The following is a 22,333-nucleotide window of genomic DNA, read 5'->3' as shown; positions in this document are numbered from 1 at the left end:
AAACTCCTCATAGATAGTGGCCGGAATTGAACCCGGGTCACAATAACATTGCAGGACCGGCGATATGTTTCCAAGTCAGAGTGGTGTGTGACTTGAAGGAGAAATTGCAAGTGATGGTGTTCCATTGCAACTGTTGCCCTTGTCCTTCTTGGTTGTGTGGGTTGAAGAGTGGGAAGGGGAGAAGCACTGTCGGAGTATACCAAGGGGGTAAAGTAACATGTGCCGTAAAGTAACATATCGGTGTTTACCAAAAAGCAATAGGCTCATCCCACAGTTTGACTTTGGTCGTACTTCCTGTAGGGCAGAAGGTTCAAACCTCATTACATGACTTGAACATATAATCTTGGTAGTTAACTTAAGTTTACATAGTATAGTCCTTCATTTGAAACTTTAAAAGGAATCTCCAAGTGTTTCAGTTGAATTTTCAAAGATCCCACATTACACCTTGGGAAGGAGTTTCTGTTATTGTACTGTCACCCAACATTTCTTCTCAACTAACACCACTGAATTGTTTGAACTTGGTGATGTTGATCTTCTGGGCAAAGTGGATGCTTTGTTTGCTGGTAAAATGTAGGTAATTAAAACATCCCAAAGTAACATGTTGTATATGAAGGACTTTGACACATTTTGAAAGAATTGATGAAGCAATAAATATAATTAATAAATACAATTTTTCCTTAAGGGGAGTTCATGATTGCGAAGGTAACATTACTAAGATAATCACCAAAGCAGGTTATCCTTAGAGTGTATCTCGTAGAAATGTTTTCAATCAGTACGACAGTTCCTTGATGTGAAGAGATACTGTAGAAAATACATAGAATTGCTCATTTCTCAGTTTAAAAACGTTTATGGCTATGTCCAGTGTTTAGTTATAGGCTGAGTGAAAATGAAGATTTGGGTTTTGATGATAAATTCAAACTCTTATTTAGATGCATATTTTTTTTAAGAAGGACACCCATTCTCAAATATATTTAGGATATCTGATGTCTAAATTTAACCACATTTTTATAAATTAGAAATATTAATATTTTGGTACAATGGGAGGTTGTGTGGAATAGTAGTAGAAAATATTCCTGGGGAAGTTTTGAGTTATAACAGACCAGGGGTTGCCTGGTATGTACTGAATTAACTGATTCTAACCAATTTCAGTGCTGTGGCTTTGTGTTAAAGTGGGAAGTGAACATTTGCCAGTGCCCCAACATCAATATCTGATGATTCACAGTTTTAAAAAAAAGTCACTTAAGGGTCTTTGAGGCAAGGCCAAGAATGGGCTTGGTTGCAACCTTGTAGATTGCTGAGACGTGCTGTGTGAGAGTATCCTATGGAATAATAACAAGGACAGAAAATGGATGGTAAACATTGCAGTCATCTAAATTTCTGCTTTCGCTATCCTGATTTTTGCACTGATCCCATTCACATGTGTTGCCTGATCTACACTGAATCCTGGTCTGGCTACAACTTGATTTTTGATTTTCTCAACTTGCCCTAATTTTTCCACAACTCAGCTCCTTCCTATTTCTGTAATCAACTTGTGCCCAACAACTCTCTTGAAAATCTCCAATGATTTTCAGCACTCCACCATAAGGCACGGTTTTCAGCTACCTAGGTCCCAACCCCTGGGATTCTCATTGGTCCCCATTTAAGTTACTCCTTGGGACATGCTCATTGGTCCAGATTGTCCTTTCTTGCCGTGTTGCATTTTGCCTGAAAACTTCTGTTGCACTATGGCGCAGTTAGTGGAGTGGCTGCCTCACAGTGCCAGAGACCTGGGTTCAATCCTGACCTTGGATGCTGTATGTGTGCAGTTTGCATGTTCTCCCTGTGACTGTGTAGGTGAGTGGTAGAATCTGGGTGGAGTTGATGAGAATGTGAGGAGAATAAAATGCGATTAGTCTGAATGGGTGGTTGATGGTTGGCATGGACTTCGTAGGCTGAAGGGCCTGTTTCTGTGCTGTGTCTCTTCTTGACTCGATTTTTTTTTTCTCTACCACCTTAAAGGTGTTGCATAAATGCATGTCATTGTTATTAATATTGGATTCTAAAATGCCTTTTGGTTATCTTCTTGTTTATTCTATAGTGTTAACTGGTGTGATTATTTGCAGGCTCTCACTATAGGAGTGATCTACTTTATGGAATTGGCATCACAATAATATGCTGGTTTATCATCTTTGTGACCATCCTCATTGTGGCAGTATTTGTGTCCCTAACTGGACACTCCATGTCTTGGTACAGCCACTTCTATGTTTCCGTCATCTTGTATGGCTCCATAGCCCTCATGAAGCTCCTGCTGATTCATACACTGGCCAAAAATCTTTACTATGGAGTAAGTATACTGATGGCTTTTGTTTTGGGGAGGGGTAAGTATAGAGACTGTAGGCAGTTATGGAGATGAGGAGGGTTGTTGGGGATTACGGAGACATGGAGGGGGTTATGGAGATGTGAAGGGGTGTGAGGCGGCTACAGAGGTGGGGAGGGGTGCACTTAGAGCTGTTTTGTATTTAATGCCTCACCAATAATTTATTTTTGCTTAACCCCACCCTCTTCAAGCCTCTGGCTGAAAAAGCAGTAGCAATTTTGCAGGTTGATTGTAGTGTACTGCTTGTTCAAGTCTCTCGTGGCTTCTTGATGTTTTAGTGGTTAGATGTGGAAAGAGAAAGGGAAAAAAAAGATGAAATTTCCTTTGACAAACATTGTCTGTAACATGACTTTGACAGAGTTTTCAGTTCCGTGCTAGTGAGCTTCCAAAGAATAAACTGTAGGTTCCTGACTAAATGAGCATAACCTGACCAGAACTGTTCTCTGCAAATTGATTGTAACTCTGTATGAGAAATGCATTCTGGCTGGGGTGTGTTTCTAGTGATCAATACACAAGGGAGCAATTCATGTACTGAAGCTACTATAAAGAACAACAAGGATAATCCCTACTACTAGAGGTCTGGGTTATGAGAACAACAATACTTCTTAGTCCAGTTACTTTTCCCTCGGGAGTAATGTACACTGACTACGACTATTGTCCTACAACACTCAATGACTTCTCTTAGATATTTCAGCACCATAAGGGCTTATTCAATCATACCAGTCTATTTCTTTGCATTTGGCTGTAACAAAAGATATTGTTTCAACATAAATAATAATTGTACAGATGAGGAGTCTTTAACCAAAATGTGGACTGTCCATTTTAAGATATTTTTATTAGTCACATGTACATTGAAATACACAGTAAAATGAATCTTTTGCATAGTGTTCTGCGGGCAGCCCGCAAGTGTCGCCACGTTTCTGGCGCCAACATAGCATGCTCACAACTTCCTAACCTGTACGTCTTTGGAATGTGGGAGGAAACCGGAGCACCCGGAGGAAACCCACGCAAACACGGGGAGAACGTACGAACTCCTTACAGACAGTGGCCAGAATTGAACCCGGGTCGCTGGTGCTGTAAAGTGTTACGCTAACCGCTACACTGCCATAGGTGCTGCCTGACCCATTGAGTTTCTCTCGCTTTTCGTGTTAAATAATATTTGTGTTTGACTATGGCTAACAATGCTAAATTTTCTTGTATCGTTCCTTTAATGAATTAGTTTTTGGCTCGGATAAATATTACGCTCCTTCCTTGTATAATCTCTTTATTAAGCAAGGTCTGGGCTCTTCATTTGAGGGATGTGTGGTTACACTGGAGAGGGTGCAGAGGAAATTCACCAGGATGTTGCTTGGATTGAAGGACTTCAGTTATGGGGAGAGATTGGATAGGCTGGGCTTGTTTTCCCTGGAGTGAAGGAAGCTGAAGGATGACCTGATAAAATATCATGAGTCTCATAAGGTGGATAGTCAAAATCTTTTTCCTATGGTAGAGGTATCAAAAACAAGAGGGCAGAGGTTTAAGGTGAGAGGAAAGAGTTTTAAAGGGGATCTGTGGGGTATGTTTTTGTTACGTGGAGAGCGGTTGATATCTGGAACCCGCTGCCAGAGGAGGTGGTGGAATCTGATACATTCATCATGTTTAAGAGGCATTCAGATACTTAAATAGGCAAGGTATAGAAAGAGATTGTGTCCTAATGTGGGCAAAAAAAGGTCAGCAAGGATGTGGTGGGCCGAAGGGCCTGTTTCTGTGTTGTATGACTCTGATGTGGACTCTGTACTTTGTGGTCTATTCATAACTTGCTACAGGGTCTTTGTCAGGCTTTTTGTAAAGGATTAGTCATATTGTGGTAGTTTATTAGAATCACATGTGCCATACTTGGATTGCATTGAAACCTGAGAGCTTTGACTTCACTGATCTGTCCTGTAACTAAGTTGGGTTTGCCCAGTTAATCTATTAGCATTGCCATGTTGTCCACTGTTTGTTTAAAGAAATTTTACCTTGCAGTTATTTCTAGCAAAGCCGCATTTATCCCTATTTCTACCTGTTCACATAGGGAATAAGCTTCATTTTTAAATTAACTCTGGTGGCGTGGCAATTAAGTTACTGATAAGATATTTATTTATTAGTCACATGTACATCGAAACACGCAGTGATATGTCTTTTTGCATTACTGAGAATGTGCTGGGGGCAGCCCGCAAGTGTCTTTGCCAACGTAGCATGCCCACAGCTCCAAACCTTCACATCTTTGGAATGTGGGAGGAACCCGGAGCACCTGGAGGAAACCCACACAGACACGGGGAGAACGTACAAACGTCCTTACGGACAGCGGCAGAATTGAACCCGGGTTGCTGGCACTGTAATAGTGTTATGCTAATTGCTACACTACACTACACTTGCAGAGGCCTGGACTGACAATCCAGAGACTTGAGTTCAAATGTCATCAGGGCTGCTGTGGAATTTAAATTCAGTTTGTAATCTCAAATTTGGAACAAGAACGACTTGTCTAAGAACAATGGCCACAAAACCTTCTGAACTATCGTGAACACCCATCTACTTCACTAATGCCCCTCGGGTGAGGAAGTCTGTGTCCTTATCTGGCCTGTATGTGACTGCAGACCCACTCTATGTTGTTAACTCTTAAATGCCCTCTGAAATGGTCAAGGAAGCCATTGAGTTGTAGTTGGTTCTTGAGAACACTTAAGGATGGGCATTAAATGCAGACCTTGCCAGCTACACTCGTATCCTGAAAAATGAAAAAAATTAAAAAAAGGTTTTCCCAATTTGTCCTGTTTGACACAGTATTACAGTACTGCAGTAAATTTCTACTGCATGAAGTAAAACTGCTTTTATGGGAAGAGGGTAGTGGGGGAGGAGACTCTCCTCTTTTATGGAGGGTGATCAGTCTCTGTGTCAGCTCTGTCTTGTAAAAGTAATGCATGGTAGTTCTGTGAATTTTTAATTTTTTATAAAGAATAAGCTCTTTTTTAAAACAAAAACACACCAGAACCTGTGATATTTGTTACTTAACTGATATACTTTTTTGTTTGTGCACAGAAGAACGTGAACAAGGTCTACCTGTCGGAATTATATTTTGATGTTTCGCTAACGATCTGGTGCTGCATTTTAATTTACTTTACCCAACGAGACCTGTGCTCTGCTTATGTACCGGGATTGTGGGTGGCTTTTCCTTTGCTTGTGAAGTTATTGATTGGCAGAGAGCTGAAACAAAAAGGTAAACTTCCACATTTATATTCTTGTGCATATTAGTAAATAAATAAATACACCACAATAATCGAAGAAATACCTTGACCACATTTTTCACTTTGTGTATCTTGCTACTTAATTATCTTTTGTGTTACAAAAAATTCTCAACTCTCTGCTTGATAATACTTGGAAGCCTTTTGAACTCCTAGTAAGAGGGCATACATAAGTGAGCTGCACTGATCATTGTGCATCAGGCATTGAATAGAGTTGAATGAAAACTTTGATCCCACTTTTGTTATGCAGTGTTATATATTGTACAGTAATTGAAGATAATGGTATTAATTAATGAATAATGAATAGTAGATAAATCCAGTATATGCATTGCATAAAGAAAAATATGGATTCTGTTGAAGAGCTGCCTGAATTCAGTTGTTTCCTGTCACATTGGCTGCACTATTGTAAGCTTTGTGCATGATCAAATTTGAAATGTGGTTTTTGTTAGACAATTTCAGTGATTTTTATTTTTTTCACCATCTAGTTAGTAATGTCTCTGAAGCACAAAAACAGTTCTTGAATCAGTATCCTGCAGTAACTCACCGAATGTGATTGATCACTAGATGCTAATTGTCCTTGAGCTGTCAGATTCTGCATTAAATTATTGAAAATCATTCAGTCTCTTGTAACTGCATCCAAAATTGTGCTAGGTACTTCATCAGAAACATTCAATAAATTTATTTTGGCTCTTGGTTTACCAGAATGTACCAAAGACATTTCTTTTTGCACCTATGGCTTTTCAGCTGTTCAGTGCTATTTCCCAAAGTCTGATCAAACTTGGCTAGGAATTTAGTAATACATGACAAATTGTCATTGTGTTGTTAACCTATATTGGAAAAGAAAGCTAGTCCTCATTTTCTAAGAAATGAAACTGTATTTAAATATCTTTTAAGTGTTTCCATCCATTTCTTTCAATTATAAAATTTGGCTTTGCCATCTTTTCAATGCTGTCTTTGCTTCCATCCATTCTGCAGAATATTCCTTGTGAGGATTCCTCTATACAGCAGCTCTCATAAAGTCAAACAGCACAGAAATGGGCCCTTTGGCCCGCCACTTCCATTCTGATCTTTTTGCCCACTTGTACCAATCCCACTTGCCTGCATTAAGTCTGTATTCTTCTATGTCTTGCCTATTCAAGTACTTGTCTTAATGTCTCTGAAGTCCAGTGATTTTTATATCTGACTCCACCACCTCTGGCAGTGAGTTCCAGATATCAACCATAAAAGATTTTTAAGAAATTGCACACATTCTCTTCAAATCCGCTTTAAAACTCCTTCCTCTCTCCTGAAACCTCTACCCTCTTGCTTTTGATACCCCTAACGTGGGGAAAAGAATCTGACTATCCTAGCTATGCCTCTCATAATTTTATATACCCTTGTCAGATCACCCCCTCACCCTCTTAACTGATGTCAGCATTCCATTAGTTAGTGTGGCTGAGATTGGGAGAGATTCTGTATGGAATATAATGAACAAAACATTGCATTACTGCTGTCTATTTGCAATCAGTTTATCTCTTAGTAAGGAATTTCTATGTGGGGTTGAACTGTACAAGGGAAAAGAACTTCAATACTCCTATTTGGATGCAATTTTATTTTCCGGTTATGAAGTAAAAGTCAGTGTATTGTTTTAGGAATCCTGCCCTTGAAATAATTTCTTAACAGAAATGATGATGTTTAAATTTGAATATCCTCTGTGGTCTGTTAACTGTGTGTAACCCCCAAGAAGGGAGAGGATTGTTTTTCATTTTCTTCAGCTTTAGTCTTGGACTGCTTCAGCTACACTTTTGTTCTCACTTGGACCAGAATGAGTTGTTGTTTATGTCACCGTTCACTTTTCTAATGAGGCTGAAGATTTAACCTGTACCAACTCCCATAGATACACTTTGTTTTTTTTTGAACAGTTAATTGGACACAACCTGTGACCCTTTCGTATACAATTTTTTTTCCTTCTTACGGGTATAAACTTCTGTTTCCAGCATTGAACCAGAAAAACTAGTGATTTTTGTTTTTGAGTAGTTAAGAATTTTTGAAAAGTTTTGATTGGCTGGTTAGTTTTAATTGGGTATGGCTTGGTGAGTTGGTGATACTCTATCATCCCATTTTCATGAATACAAACTATTTGAAGGGTATACAATAAAATGTTGCTGTTTAATTGCCACTTTTCACTAATATAAGTAAGTTTAAATTAAGCTTCTTCCCCTCTGCCATCAGCTTTCTGAATAGTCCATGAACACTACTTTGTTAGTCCTTTTTTTGCACTATTTATTTATTTTTGTAATTTATAGTAATTTTGTATCTTTGCACTGTACTGTTGCCACAAAATTTCACAATGTACAAGTCAGTGATAATTCTGATTCTGGAAATTAATGATATTTTGTATCCCTTTTGTATGGCTAATTGTCCTTTGCCAGACCCTCAATCGAGGCTAACTTCAACTCTGTTTTGAGGGTTCTGAGGTGGGTGATGAGGCCAGTGTTAACCTCCTGTTAATTCACAATAGTAATACTGCACACAAATACTTGTTTTCACTTGGTACCTGTTTAATTTATGAAATGTAAATTCTAAAGACTTGCTTGCTAAGTTCCATTTAATTATAGACTGTAGTGGATTTGGAAAATGAACTTGTTGGCGACACAGCTAGGACCCAAAAATGTAATGCAAGGGTTCCCAAATACCCCTCAAAAGGCTTGTACTCATTTATACCTTCGTCTCCCCATCGATTTTATGAAGACCAACTAGCTAGCTTCTGGAACTACTTCTAATATGAAATGCAACTCATTTAGAACCTTGTAGTCTCCATCTTATTTTACTGGCCTGTATTTGATATCCTTGCAGATACCAAATATAGGCCAGTAAAATAAGATGGCTTAATTGGTCATGGTGCAGCAGTTTCAAAATCCCTTGCTCTGGTTTCCCTATGGTCCTGTTTCCTCTCTGCCTTTGCATCCACATCCATCCCAGTGTCTTCCTGATGAGGCCTGTGCATGTTAAGTTCAAGTTTATTGTCACAGGCTTGCATACACGCGGTGAAAATTCGCTTTGTGCAGCAGCAACACAGTACATTGCAAACATAAATTAACAAACTTAAATTAACATAAATTATACATAATTTACATGACACAAAAAAACATAACTGGTAACTTATCCTTCAGCTGTTTTGGCCAGTGCATTCCATAATTCCCTCTGTAGACTCCTCCACATACTAGTGCAATCCTTCCACTTTCAAAAGATTCATTAAAATCTAACCGTTTGAAGGCATTTATTTTGCCACTTGCTCTAATCTTCCTTCCTTCCTTCCTTTCTTCCTTCTCAGATCTAATCCCAACTCTGAAGTTACTTGGAATATTTTCCAGCCATTATATAAATGGGAGATGTTTTGCACATGATGAATGACTGACCTTCATCCCAAAATTCTCAAGTATACCAGATATGTAAATCACATAGTGGATATGTGCCTCTTTAAGTGCTCTGTGTTTTTTAGTGAAGGCTATGTAAAATTCCATGCACTGCAAAGCGCATTTCAGTGCACCAAACTTTTAATGAGATTGGGTATGGCTGAGGTGGTATGTGTAATTAATCTGAGCTGTCAAATTTGGTGATCTTCTATCTTAAAAATCTCACTTGTTTCAGAAAGGGAATGAACATGGTCCTGTGATGCACAGCATTACTACTTGTTTCGAGATCTGAAACATTGGGGATGAGCCCATCTTTTCAGCAAAGAACAAAGGACCTACTAAGTACAATGCGGCATTGTTATTTCAAATACCGTCTGGAATAGGATTTTGTTTGCATAGAGCTATAGAAACTAGCCAATAAGTACAACTACTCTGCGGTGTTGCCTGTATTCCCATTTGTTATGCCTCATATTGCCTCGGCCTGCTCTTTTATTACTTCTCTCGTAACTCATCTATTTTCCTCTTTATAAGCATCTAGTTTGCTTCAGTCATTTCAAAAGCAAGTTCTACATTCTCGCGAATCCAGAATATGGGGGACATGAAACTTAAATTTATTGCTTGAGTGTTAAGGAGTGAAATCAGGGGATACATCTAGGTGACTCTGTTTGAGGGCGAAGGGAGTTTATAGTGAATGTGACTAGAAGTGTGCTGCTCAGGGTAAAGCAACCGGCCCTGCGACACCAGATTACTTAAAGAAAGTACAATGTATTGCTGTCAAACTCGCTTCGAGCACTGTAGGGATTTAGGGTGCCTTTCAGGATTGGGACTTTGAGTACACGAGTTGAGATACCAGATTACAACCTTATAGGATGTTGGTGTGGCCACACTTGGAATATTGTGCGCAGTTCTGTTCGTCAATAGGAAGGACGTGATTATATTAGAGAGGGTGCAGAAGTGTTTCACAAGGATGTTGCCTGCATTGGAGGGCTTGAGTTATAAGGCTGGGACTGTTCTCCCTGGAGTGAAGGGAGGCTGAGGGGTGACCTTTAAAGGTTTATAAATCATAAGGAGCATAGATAAGGTGGATGATCCTAGTCGTCTTCGTATGGTAGGGGAGTCTTAAACTAGAGGCCATAGGTTTAAGTTGAGAGGGGAAAGATTTTAAGGAGACCCGAGGAAGTGGTAGAAGTGAGTATAATAACAAAGTTTAAAATACATTTAAACGGGTACATGGATAGGAAAGGTTTAGAAGCATATGGGCCAAATGCAGGGAAATTGGACTAGCTCAGGAATGCACCTTGTTCAGCAAGGAGGAGTTGGGCCTGTTTCTGTGCTGTATAACCCTATGATTCTGTGATTAGGCAACTGAACACAACGTGGGTTGATGGAGCAAGCGGGCTCTGAACAACTTTTTCAACAGAACCATGATTAAGATGACATGAAACACATGAATTTGAAAAAATAGAGAGGCTGGGATATATTCCTTGGTTGGTGGATTGAATGAGATTTTGTTTCCATGAATCCTGTAGAAGGTCTAACAACTACATTTGTCTTTGTTGCAATCTGTTTGCATCGCACAGGTGCCTAGAAGTCGGTGCTACCTGGTGAGCTTACGGAATGACTGATGTAAGCTTTGCAAACTGTGACACTGGTCCACCATGGCTTGCATTCTGACATTAAAATTTTTGGAACTGTGTGTTTTTATTCTTCTGTAGTTGATCTGTACCTTGTATAGTGATGCTTGATGCTGAGAAATGTGTAAGGTAGTGGTACTTCATGTCATTAAAGCAGGGTAACTTTATTGTATTGGTTTGTAAGTATCATGCAACTGTTGCCAATATGTTTAGCACTTGTATCTACATTGTCAAATGTATTCAGTTTTTCCTGACTGGTGCTTTTACCTGAATAATTTGAGTTCTGCTTTTAGATTCCACCTCTGATGCAAACTATCATAGTAGTTCTGTTAGGAATTACATTGCATATTTATGATGTGAAACAACATTTAGTAAGTAAAAGCATAATTGCATCATAATTAAGCATTTCTTGTATGCCATTCACTTTTGTATGTGGTTTTTGTTTTTTTTTCCCTTCCTAAGTACGTTGAAGATTTCTGTCAGGTTTGAATATTGGGATGAGTAAAATCATTCCATTTATCCAGGTGTATTTTTGCCTTGTTGATTTAATTTTGAGTGCGTGCGTCTTTTCTCCCTTGGTTTTTCCTTTATTTTCTAACTTTTCCTCCTAAAGTGGAAAGAATTCCTATGTATCTTTGAAATGCTGAAGTAAGCAGTGTGTGATGGTATTTAGAAATTGCAAGAAACTATATTTAAAGAAAAAACAACCCCCCCACTAATGTAATCTGTGGTATATTTGAAATGTCTTTTGGTTTTCTATTTATTTCTTTTTGACCTAGGTCCTACACTGAAGCTGACGGCAGTTTATTTGCTGGGCCTGTCTATTCCTCATCTTTTGACCATATATCTATTTTGGGCTGCATTTGAAATGTTCACACCCATCCTTGGTCGAAGTGGGACTGAGATACCTCCAGATATTGTACTGGCTTCTATCATTGCAGCATGCACAATTATTCTAACAGCTTATTTTGTAAGTGATCATATTATATTAGTTTTAAGCTGTGAAGGTTTAAAAAGGCAAAACAAAAAAAATTTCATGTTTTGCTGAACTAAAATGAAAATTATTATTAACATTTCTTAAAGGCACAGTTATGTCTTAAGGTTTTGAGTTGTGTCTGTTTTGCAGCTGTTGAAGTTCTGGTTAGACTGTACTTCACATCTGTAAGCTCATCTTTGTATTTTCACTGCTGTGCAGTGTAAGCTGCTGGTTGAGAAATAAAATAGATTGTTACATGACATTACGTTGAATTTTACCAGCTGGAAGTAGGCTGTTCCAGATTTATGTCATCTTTGTTTTGCATGTGCCTCATCCCAATTTGCTTCAACTCCCCTCTCCTTATCCAAAAATTGTTATTTAAATAATAGAATCATACAGCACAGAAATGGCTTGTTGTCCCACCTCATCCAAGCTGACCATGATATCTACCTATGCTAATCCTGTTTGCCCGCATTAAGCTTGTATCCCTCTATGCCTTTCCTACCCAAGTATCTGTACAAATGCCTTTTAAACATTATAATTTTATCTGCAATCCTGTGAGTTCTTGCCTACCTTATCAAATGCATTGGTGATGTGTTAGCAGAGATGTTCATAGTGTTCTCCAAATAAATGCTTGCTATTCCAATTTTTAGAGAGGGAGCTTCATAGCATGATTCATTGCTCATCCTTCTCTAGTTTTCTTCCAACCTTCATTTGAGTTCATGACTTTAATCACAAAAAACAAATTGTAAGTTACAAAACTGACCAATATATATATATTTTTTTATTAAGGCATAAAATTGAATGCAATTTCCACTATTGGGTGAGGTGTGATGGGAACCCCCTGGTCCATCCAGACGTCCTCTTCTGCTTAGGAAGTGAGTTCATGCAGAATATTTTTAGATTAGAGCATCGCCCATCTGCCCAGTTGTGCCCTTCCCCAGTATCACTGTGTGCTGGCAAATTATCCAGGTTGGGGAATTGGGCAAGTTGTTATCTCTAACCTAATCCTTAAAGAAAGGATTAGATGAGAGGTAACAACTTGCCCATTTGGATTACCAGGCCATTAAATTCTGTCAGATGGTGTCATGTTTCTGAATGCTTTGTCGTTGGAATTCTATGGAAAACCTAGTGTGTCCATAATGCATTCTTTGATTTTTATTCTGAGTCTTGGGACCTGCAGAGGAGTGTGACGTGTCCAACTTATTTCAAGTAGGATATCCCAGTTTCTGTTAGTGATTTGCTCCAGCCATAGCCCTTTTACTGCTGATGTCCACAGTGCCCCCAAGCTTAGTGAGTTCAAACCCCATCCAATCCCTTTTTATTTTCCCCCACCAACCCGCCCCGATCTAATCCTTTACCACAGACTTGCCTGTGCTTCGGGCTTTGTGTGCAGTTAGAGTATTGCTGCTGACAGCCTCTCTCAGAATTGGTGCGGACCCCTGCTTTTATAAACCTGACAGTCCCCACATGCTCAGCAAAGATGTTCTGTCTTCTGTTTTCAGCTATTTACTCTCAAGATGTCTTCCCTAGGTGAGCCTGATTTACCTGTGCCGCAGTACCAAATGGACCCTGCTGAGTTTGGGGATTGTGTTTCTGGGTTCTGCCTCCCTTGTGTGTAGTGGAGTGTTTTTTCCGTATTCAGCTGACCCTACTAGTCCACATCCCAAGCGAGTCTTCCTGCAGGTAAGAGGTACTCAGATAACTGCAGCAGAGTTTGCTAGTTCTACTAAAAGCCACAAAGAAGGGTGACTTGTATTTTATGTAGAGTCTTTTTCAATCTCAGGACACTGCAAATCTTCACAGTGAGAGGTATTTCTGAAGTCTAGAATCTTGTATCGTAACCAATTTGCTTATTACAACAGGGCTACAAACAGTATTGCTCTGATTTTACTTTTTCTTTTTTGTTAGTTTTATAAATAAGATTTTGAGAACATTCCTGCTGTTCTTCAAGAAAAGTGACGTGGGATATTTTTACCACCATCTGAAAGCGCAGATGTGGTTTCACCCAAGATACAGTATCTCTGACAGTGCTGCAGTCCCTTGGCGCTATGCTGGACTGTGGGCGATACATTTGGAGCTTGTGTGTGGGGTGGGATTTGAAGTCTTGTTCCTCCTGCCTCTGACCTGAAGGTGCTTATTGAGGCCGGGCAGACATTCAGTAAGACACAAACACCAAGTAGAAATGACCAGTTCTTAACTCTACATTGGGTACTGCAACATAATTGTTACAGCATTTCATCTTGGAGAAATTAATAAATCACTAAATCCAGAAATGTAGTTATCAGTGGGAATTAAACCTTAAACACCTGATCATAGTTTATTCTGTATGATCCATGAAATTATTTGTGGCTGTTGGCATACAAGTGCTTTGGATACTTCCAGTACCTCCCACCTGTTGCCTCTTCCACCAAAGGACAAGGGTAACAGGCTGCAGGTTCCGCACACTACCCTGACTGGCAACCATATTGCTGGTCCTTCATCGATGGGTCTAAATCCTGAAACTCTCTAGCCAACATCTTAGTGGAAGTACCTCCATCAGAAGGATTACAGTGGTTCAAGGAGGTGGCTCTTCTCAAGGGGAGATGGTGGCACCAGTCACGTATGAAAAATACATGTTAAAGTAATGTTGATATGATCCTTCAAAGAGATTTAAACTTCAAGTTTTGAATTGTGTTTGAGACAACCTGGACCTGCAGTGAATCTGGAAAGATAATCTTGTTGGTACCCAGTGTGTTGGGCTCAGTAGGCTTGATGGGGCAAGTTGGATTTGGGAAGTGGCGGCTTGTCTCGGGTAGGAAATTGAATTATTTCAGCATCTTGTAGAGATGTGCTCCCAACTTTGGATTTACTCCTATTTCCACTTTAAACCTCTTTAGATGTCGGGTCTGGGGTGAATTGGGAGCTTGGAACTTTATTGAGCCACAACAGTTTAAAATGGCAGCACAGAATGGCTTGTATTGGGCATGCAGCACTGGGGTGAATAAGATCGAATTTGTGATAGGAGCATTGGTGGACTCTTTCCTACTTCATGGAGACCTTGGAGTGATGAACAAAATCTGTGCAATAGTGGGTGTTACTGGATAAATTTTCATCTTCATCATCATCTTGGTAATCAGGTGGAGTTTTTTTTTAAACCAGTCCTGAATGGATGAAAATCTACAAAGAGTGGATGATTTACTTCACTAAAGTAATGCGAGGGAATGAAGACAAAACCTTCCCACTTTATTTTTTCCTGAGAGAGAGTGACCAAGTGAGACCATTCTGAGAAAGGGTCTCACCTGCAACATTAACACCATTTCTCTTTGCACAGATGCTGCCTGACCTGCTGAGTGTTCCCAACATTTCATGCTGTATTGCAGATTTTCATCAGCAGCTTTATTTTTGTTTGCTGTTGGGAGTATTAGATGGAAGTTGGGCCTTGTGTCTAAGGTAATAGGATCTAACTTTAAACTAATCGTACAGGTCCTATGTTTAACAATTCAGCTTATTGAGGGAGTGAGGTATTGTTATCATATATTTTATACTTTGCTCAGATTTTTTCTGAGAAAGGAATGCCCAGTTAGCTGAAAGATTTTTTGCTTTGATCATCTGCTTTGGTCTTGCAAGTTGCTGTGAGAGCTGATAATTGCTTAGCAATAACAACTGCACATCTGGGATATAGGTGAAGGGGGAGAGTAACTGGTTTTCTACATAACTAATGAGATTAATACTTAAAAGGATAAAAAAAATAAACTAGTTGCAGAAAGATATAAAGGGAAAGCCAGACAGCATTGATTTTTTTTTGAAGTCTCTAACAACAATTTACTACATTAGGAATGAGATAAAAAATTTTAAATGGTTCCCTTTCTGTGCAAGAGAGGTTGGTTGACAGTGGAGTACACATTTGATACAGGGAACTCGAGCTCTTGTATCATGCTGAGTTCAAAGGCAATTAACAGATGATGTGATTAGTACAACAGTGCTGTTTGTGGGAGTTTGTTGTGTATAAAGTAATGGCCGTGTTTCTTTTGTTGCAATATTGACTTCAGAAAGTAATTTATTGGCTGTAGACTGCGTTGAGGCAATCTGAGAGCATTTGTAACGGTCCGAGAGAAATGTAAGTCCCTTTTAATTAATGTGCAAATCCATCAAGTTCTTAAATAACTGGGACACTGAAAACAAGGTGCCAGTTGTGAAAATTGACCAGCAAATTCTGCAGGTGCAACTTGCTTATTAGCACAAATTTGAGGTAAATACGTGAATTTTACTTCATCCAAATTAAAATGGAAAAATCGGGTTGATAGCGAGAAAAGGCTTTGAAGGTGAAATTTAGGGAAATGTGCTTTTATCTGTGACATAATACGGTACTTGCTGTGAAAACTGGAGGATTTTGACATACCCGTAGGCATATTGTGGAGGGAAAAAGTGCTGATTTCTCTTCCTTTTTCTACTTCAGCATACAACACGAACATTTCACAATCTTAATGGAGAAATAGTCAAGAAAGATTCTGGCATATGGATTAATGGCTTTGATTACACCCTGATGTCCCATGTTACTCCACATATACCTGAAATCAATGATACAGTGAGGAGTCCCTGTGAGAACGCACCTTTTTGTGGATTCCCTTGGTATTTACCTGTTCATGGTTTTATCAGGTGAGGAATTTGCTCTCCTCCCAGCTTGTTTCCACTTCTTTCTTGAAAACATTGACCCTTCTTGGGTCTGGCAGCTCTGCTTGCCACTATTTGTCCAAAATTACTCATTGCCAGGAGATTAACTGTGGGTTGGGGCAGGCATTTCATGATTGGAAGCTTCCTTTGATTTTGCGTCAGATCATGGTACAGGAGTGAAATGTATATTGTGCACTCTGAGACCAGTCTGCTTTTCACAGAGAAGGCAACAATTCCATTGCAGTATTATTTCTGATAACTCCATCAGTTAATGTTACTTTGTTTAAAAAAAAGTTTCTAAGTTTATTCACTAGTTTTTACTGTTTTCTAGGAAAAACTGGTATCTGCCAGCTTTGGAACTTCCAATCAGGACACCTGTTGCTTTAAAACTGATATCCAAATACAAGTTGCCTTCACAGTCCGTAAATATGACCTTTGAGGTGGACGGTATGACAATTAAATTTTAATTTCTCCATAAAGTGCATTCTAACTAATCTAAATCTAAAAGCTGTTGCCTTCGATGGATTACAGGTTCTGCATTAAATAAAAATATCAACATCAATAAAAGAACCATCATTTACAATATGAGAATGATTTAGGCCCATTGTTCCAAAACGTTAACTGTTTTTCCTCATTATTTCCAGTATTTCCTGTTTTTTATTTTAACTTTACAGAAGCCACATGTTTTTGCTTTTGATTTTAAAATAGCTTTTTGGTGCCCCCTAATTTGCTCGATGCTTGAGTTTGCCATATAATACCTGGGCTTTCACTTTGGTTCTGCTGTGTACATTGTTAGTGTGCTATAATACTTATAGCATGAACTAGTTAAACTGTGTGTGATCCTGGACAGTGTTTTCCATGAAATAATCGTTGGATCACTTAACTGATTATTGTATTTTAATATTTGCATAATTGTGATGGTATTAAGATACCTTTACATTGATTTTAGCTTGCTCTACACTACCACCTGATGGCTAATTTCTGTACTGCATTTTGCACCTTTGAAAATGTTATCAAAATATTAAAAATAAGAATAATTTTGAAAATAAGATAAAGCTGATAAATGGAAGCTTTGTATATTACCATTGCATTGCTTATATGAAAAATCTGAAGCCACATCTGCTTTCATTTCTGTTCATCTTTTGTTATTAAGTATGCACTTTTATAAGGTTGTATCTCATACATTTCCTTCACTACTCAAAATGGTGCATGAAGTGTTGCATTGAGTGGTTGATATTGCTGTTCAACTGCAAATCTGCCTCATTCAAAGCAAGTTGCAAGAGAGTTCTAAAGAAGGTGTTTTTGTGTTAAATATTTTTTTATTTTAGAAAGAATTGGGTATTGTAGTTGATTTCTCTCCACATCTGATTTACCTCTTTGCACAGGTCCCAGTCACATGACACTGTACATTCGGCCACGTGAAGGTTCTTCCATAACCAGGTCGTCTGTTGGGGATGCGAGTTCTTTATACAGCATTGACGGAGATTATTTTTTCTTCTATTCCCATGGACTACAGGCTCCCCCATGGCAATTTTGGTTGGAGATCCAGGTAAAACTGTTTATTCTAGTAGGCACTCTGCTTTATCTTGTAGTATTAATTTAAAAGGAAAATTCGTGAAAGTGTAGGATTCAAATGTCCTGTGACTGCAGGCAATGATATTAATCTGACTGCATTGATTGAGATGAGCCATGATATGTCTATGGATCAGAATTATTTCAGAAAGTGAATTTTAAACTGAGATCAGTGAGCTTTTAATATAAATTGGAGTTTTATTTTGTTTGAAATTACAGTTCATTGAATACTCATAATCATGTCTGCATTTCTTCCTTGGTTGCTTTTCTGTGCGGCAAATGGACTTAAACCATTTTCTCTTGCCTTCTCCAATCAGGAGCTTGTGGACTTAGTTACTTACATTGTGATCATTCACTTTGTTGCCTCTGCCCCCTGCTCTCATCTCCTCACCCACTGGGCCAAACTTCTCCCCCAGTCCTGGCTCTGAACTTGCAATTCTGTGTACAGCATTGGTTGTCTTTTTTAAGGATGTTAATGCATTGGGAACAGTTTGGAGGTTTGTTAGCCCAACTCCTGGAATGTCCAGATGGTCTTGAGGATGGATTGTTTCTGCTGGACCTGTGACGGGACCTGATGAAATGTATAAGATCCAGAGTGGTCCTGATAGGGTAGATGTGGAGAGGAGGTTTCATCTTGTTGGTGAAACTAGAACTAGGCATCGCTGTTTTAAAAAAAAATAAGAGATTGTACATTTAAGTGAAAAAAAATTCACCTAGTCTCTTCGAGGGTCATGAGCCTTTGGAATTCTCTTCCTTAAAGGGCAGTGGAAGCAGTGTCCTTGTATGTTTTTTTTTTGTTTAAATCAGAGGGTGAAAGTTACTATGGGTAAACAGAAATATGGGGTTGAGGTTGAAATCAGATTGGCTGTGACCTTCCTAAATGGAGAGGTAGGCTTGAGGACCCGAGTAGCCGATTCCTGTTCCTAGTTTGTATGCTTGTAATTCGAATGCTGAGGGCAGGTCAAGAAAATAATAAAATGGCCTATGAATAGCTGCTTTTTATATCTGGAAGGCTAGTTTAGGATGTGAGATATGGCAGTGGTAGTAGATATACCACTGTTCAAAGGCTGGGTGAATCTCACCCAAACCAATGTGAGCAGTTCTGGTTATCACACCTGAGGAAGGACATGTGGGCCTGGAGGAAGTCCAGCAAAGATTTAGTCCAAAGCTGTATTCCAATGCCCAAATTGAGAGTGGGGAATAAAACAGGGTTTGTATTTTCCAGCTGTTTAGAGCAAGGTGAATGGCTGAACATCTTGGGCCTAGATGATGCACTGCTTCTCTCATGTTCTGAATCTGAGCCTATGGAGTTTCTTAATGAATTTTTTCCTGTTGTTTTGGTCAACAGTGGATAAAAATGAATAATTTCATAACCTCTGTATGAATGTCCTTTGTTTTTGTTTTAGACTCTGGACCCTACACCTGATGAGATGGTTGTTATTGCTGTAGCTTCTCATTATCTATTTGGGGAAGAACAAAGGACAAGAGAACTGATTGCTCTGGAAAAGAGATTTCCGGAATGGTGTTTCATATCCAGCTGGACCAGTACGTACGACTCATTTGTCCTCTGAAACTCTAGTATGGCTAACCTGGGTAAGAGACGGAAAATATCCTCACACAATATACCCCTTGCTGCAGCACCTTCCCTGCAAGGGCAATGAAATATCTTGAACACAAGAGACCATAAAATGTCAATAATTATTAAATTTGATGACTAATGTTTTGGAATAAAGGGAAGATTGATTTAAGTGAAGCTTCAAAATGTTGCTGGGAATTCCCCGGACCTAAGATTTAAAAAAAAAAATCACAGGTCTACTCGACATGGTGACAGTAGTGTGTTCATCGAATGTGCTTCGCCTGGAAGACCGGGATGCTTTCTCCATAGCTGGTCTCTTAAATTTCTAATTGGTTGCAAGGAGTTATTTGTGAAAGTTACTTTTGAAGTAAAAGACCTGAGATGCAGTAGTGTACGAAGACATGAAGTATTTTGTTGTTAAATGCCTGTCCTTGGTTATGTTACGAAATGAATACCTTTTGAATTGAAATCTAGGGTTAAAGCAATATTACTGTGATATAACTAAGCCTTAAACCTTTACATTTCAAAGGTGGAGAGGATTTGTAATGCAAGAACCTCTTGAATCAAATAATGCACTCAGAATATTTAAGTTGTTCCAAGGGACATTAACCTTTCCCTTGGTTGTCAGATGTCTTAATTTTAAGTGTTCACAGGAATAAGGGATACTGCTGAAGATGGTGTTAATACTTGAATCATGTGCTACTTGTTGATGCTCCTGGCATTTAAAATTTGACACTCAAAGCAATTCTAAAAGTTCACAATACCCATTCTTCCTGTGTCTTTTGCACTCCTTGGGAAGAGGAATAAATAATTATTCAATTGCAGCTGATGAATTTGACTAAGTGTTCCATCAGAATGGATATTCTTAACACCAGACAGTTAGTATATTTGGATCCATGTATGGTGTGAAACCGTATTGATTTTGTTAAGAATTTAACAATCCATTTTAAAACCAAGTGTATATGCACCAGTTTTTCAATTCATGTTTCACTTGCCAAGATGTTGCAAGGAGTTCCTTGATGAAATGCTGTTTACTGTTTTATACTGAGCATTGTTTACATTAGAGGCAATGAAGTTATTAATTTGATTTTTTTTTGCACTGGCAAAACTGAAGTACATGAACAAAAACTTCTGGGGTTAGATTAAGTGCAAATGACTAACTGGTAATTGTTTCTTTGATGCCATGATTTTAAGCATCTGCATTGCAACTGTTCAAACTATTTGAGCTGGTATTTACTTGATTTCAATCTATATAAACAAATGAATTTAATTATTGCGTGGATACTGATTATTCAGGAAGCTATGGTGTGTCATTGAATATTTAAAAAAAATAAAAGTATTGAAAACAGTTGGAGAACCCATAATTTTGAAAGCCACTATTTAATTTGCACTGTTGTGACTTTACTGTAGTGTGGAATCAAAAAACTGTAGCCCGAGTAAATAGTTGTAGCTTTTGAGATGACTGAAATCTTGACAAATTTATGTAAGCATGAGGTCAACAGTGCAAAAGAAACAGTAAAGTGCATACAAGCTTTTCTAAAACCTGAGTGGTATGTATTAGAACAACATATGCACAATCCTGGAAGAACTCAGCAGGTCAGGCAGTATCTATGGAAGGAAATAAATAGTCAACCCTTCAGGGCCAGACCCTTCATCAGGACTGGAGAAAGAGGGCAGAAGCTAAAATAAAAGGGGAGGGGGAGGAGCACAAGCTGGCAGGTGAATCTAGGTGGATGAAAGGGAATGATGTGAGAAGCAGGGTTGTGATAGGTGGAAGAGGCAAAGGGCTGAAGGAGGACTAATTGAATAGGAGAGTGAAGCTGGGGAACCAGAGGGAGGTGAATAGGTGAGTCATGAGGGGGCCACAAGAATGAGTGAAAACTGAGAAGTAGTTACTGGAAGTTAGAGAAATGAATGTTTATGGCATCAGGTTGGAGATACCAAGACAGAATATGAGGTGTTGCTCCTCCAACCTGCATCTGGCCTCAAAGTGGCAGGAGAGGAGGCCGTGGTTAGACATGTCAGTATGAGAATGGGAAGTGGAATGAAGTGGTTTGCCACTGGGAGATCCTGGCTGTTGTGGAGCGAAGGTGCTTGACAAAGTAGTCACCCAATCTGTGGCGGGTCTCACTAATGTAGAGGCTACTGCACCGGGAGCACCAGATGCAATAAATGACACCCTCTGCTTCACAGGTGAAGCACTGCCTCATCTGGAAGGACTGGCTGGGGCCCTAAATGGTGGTGAGGGAGGAGGTATGGGTGCAGGTGTAGCACTTTGCATGGTTGCAGGGTTAAGTGCCTGGAGGGTGATCAGTGGAGAGGGCAATCCCTGTGGGGGAGAAAATGTGCCTGGTGGTGGGATCTGGTTGGAGTTAGAAGTTGTGGAGAATGATGAGTTGGATGTGGAGGCTCGTGGGGTGGTAGATGACAACAAGGGGAACCTTATCCCTGTTATGTCTTGGGGGAAGAAAATGGGGTGAGGGCATACAGGAAATGGAGGTGAGTGAGGGGAGCACTGATGGTGGTGGAAGGAAAACCCTGTTTGCTGAAAAAGGAGGATATCTCAGATATCCTTGAATGGAAAGCCTCATCATGGGAACAGATGCAGCAGAGGAGGAGACACCAAGAGAAGGGAATAGCATCCTTACAAGTGATAGGGTGGGAAGAGGTCTAATTAAGGTGTCTCCAGAGATGGAGGCAGAGAGATCAAGAACAGGAAGAGAGGTGTCAGAGACAGACCAAGTAAATTTGAGGGCAGGTTGGAAATTGGAAGCAAAGTTGATGAAATTGATGAGTTCAATAGGGGTGCAGGAAGCAGCACCAATGCAGTCATCAGTGTAGTGGAGAAAGAGTTGGAGCGTTACTGGTGTAGGCTTGAAACATGGACTGTTCCACGTAGCCAATGAAAAGGCAG

The 22,333-nt window shown here is 39.3% G+C and overlaps 1 protein-coding gene across 2 annotated transcripts in view; it reads left to right on the top strand.

The window, feature by feature from the left end:
• Positions 1 to 21,739, top strand: part of LOC127572788 (endoplasmic reticulum metallopeptidase 1) — a 33,443-nt gene extending 11,704 nt beyond the window's left edge. Inside the window, exons 8-15 of one of the 2 annotated variants that reach the window (XM_052020408.1) lie at positions 2,103 to 2,323; positions 5,414 to 5,588; positions 11,422 to 11,612; positions 13,152 to 13,304; positions 16,057 to 16,256; positions 16,603 to 16,718; positions 17,657 to 17,820; positions 19,250 to 21,739. In XM_052020408.1, the coding sequence (XP_051876368.1) occupies positions 2,103 to 2,323; positions 5,414 to 5,588; positions 11,422 to 11,612; positions 13,152 to 13,304; positions 16,057 to 16,256; positions 16,603 to 16,718; positions 17,657 to 17,820; positions 19,250 to 19,414 (1,385 nt within the window). In that variant the 3' untranslated portion in view covers positions 19,415 to 21,739. Of the gene's footprint in view, positions 1 to 2,102; positions 2,324 to 5,410; positions 5,589 to 11,421; positions 11,613 to 13,151; positions 13,305 to 16,056; positions 16,257 to 16,602; positions 16,719 to 17,656; positions 17,821 to 19,249 lie in introns of both variants that reach the window. The other variant, XM_052020407.1, reaches the window with a different exon arrangement.
• The last annotated feature ends 594 nt before the right edge of the window (positions 21,740 to 22,333 follow it).

The sequence above is a fragment of the Pristis pectinata genome, chromosome 7 (assembly GCF_009764475.1).
Source record: "Pristis pectinata isolate sPriPec2 chromosome 7, sPriPec2.1.pri, whole genome shotgun sequence".
In the NCBI taxonomy this organism is placed as follows: Eukaryota; Metazoa; Chordata; class Chondrichthyes; order Rhinopristiformes; family Pristidae; genus Pristis; species Pristis pectinata.
Note: the sequence above shows the minus strand (reverse complement) of the source record. Positions and strands in the feature narration are given on the sequence as shown.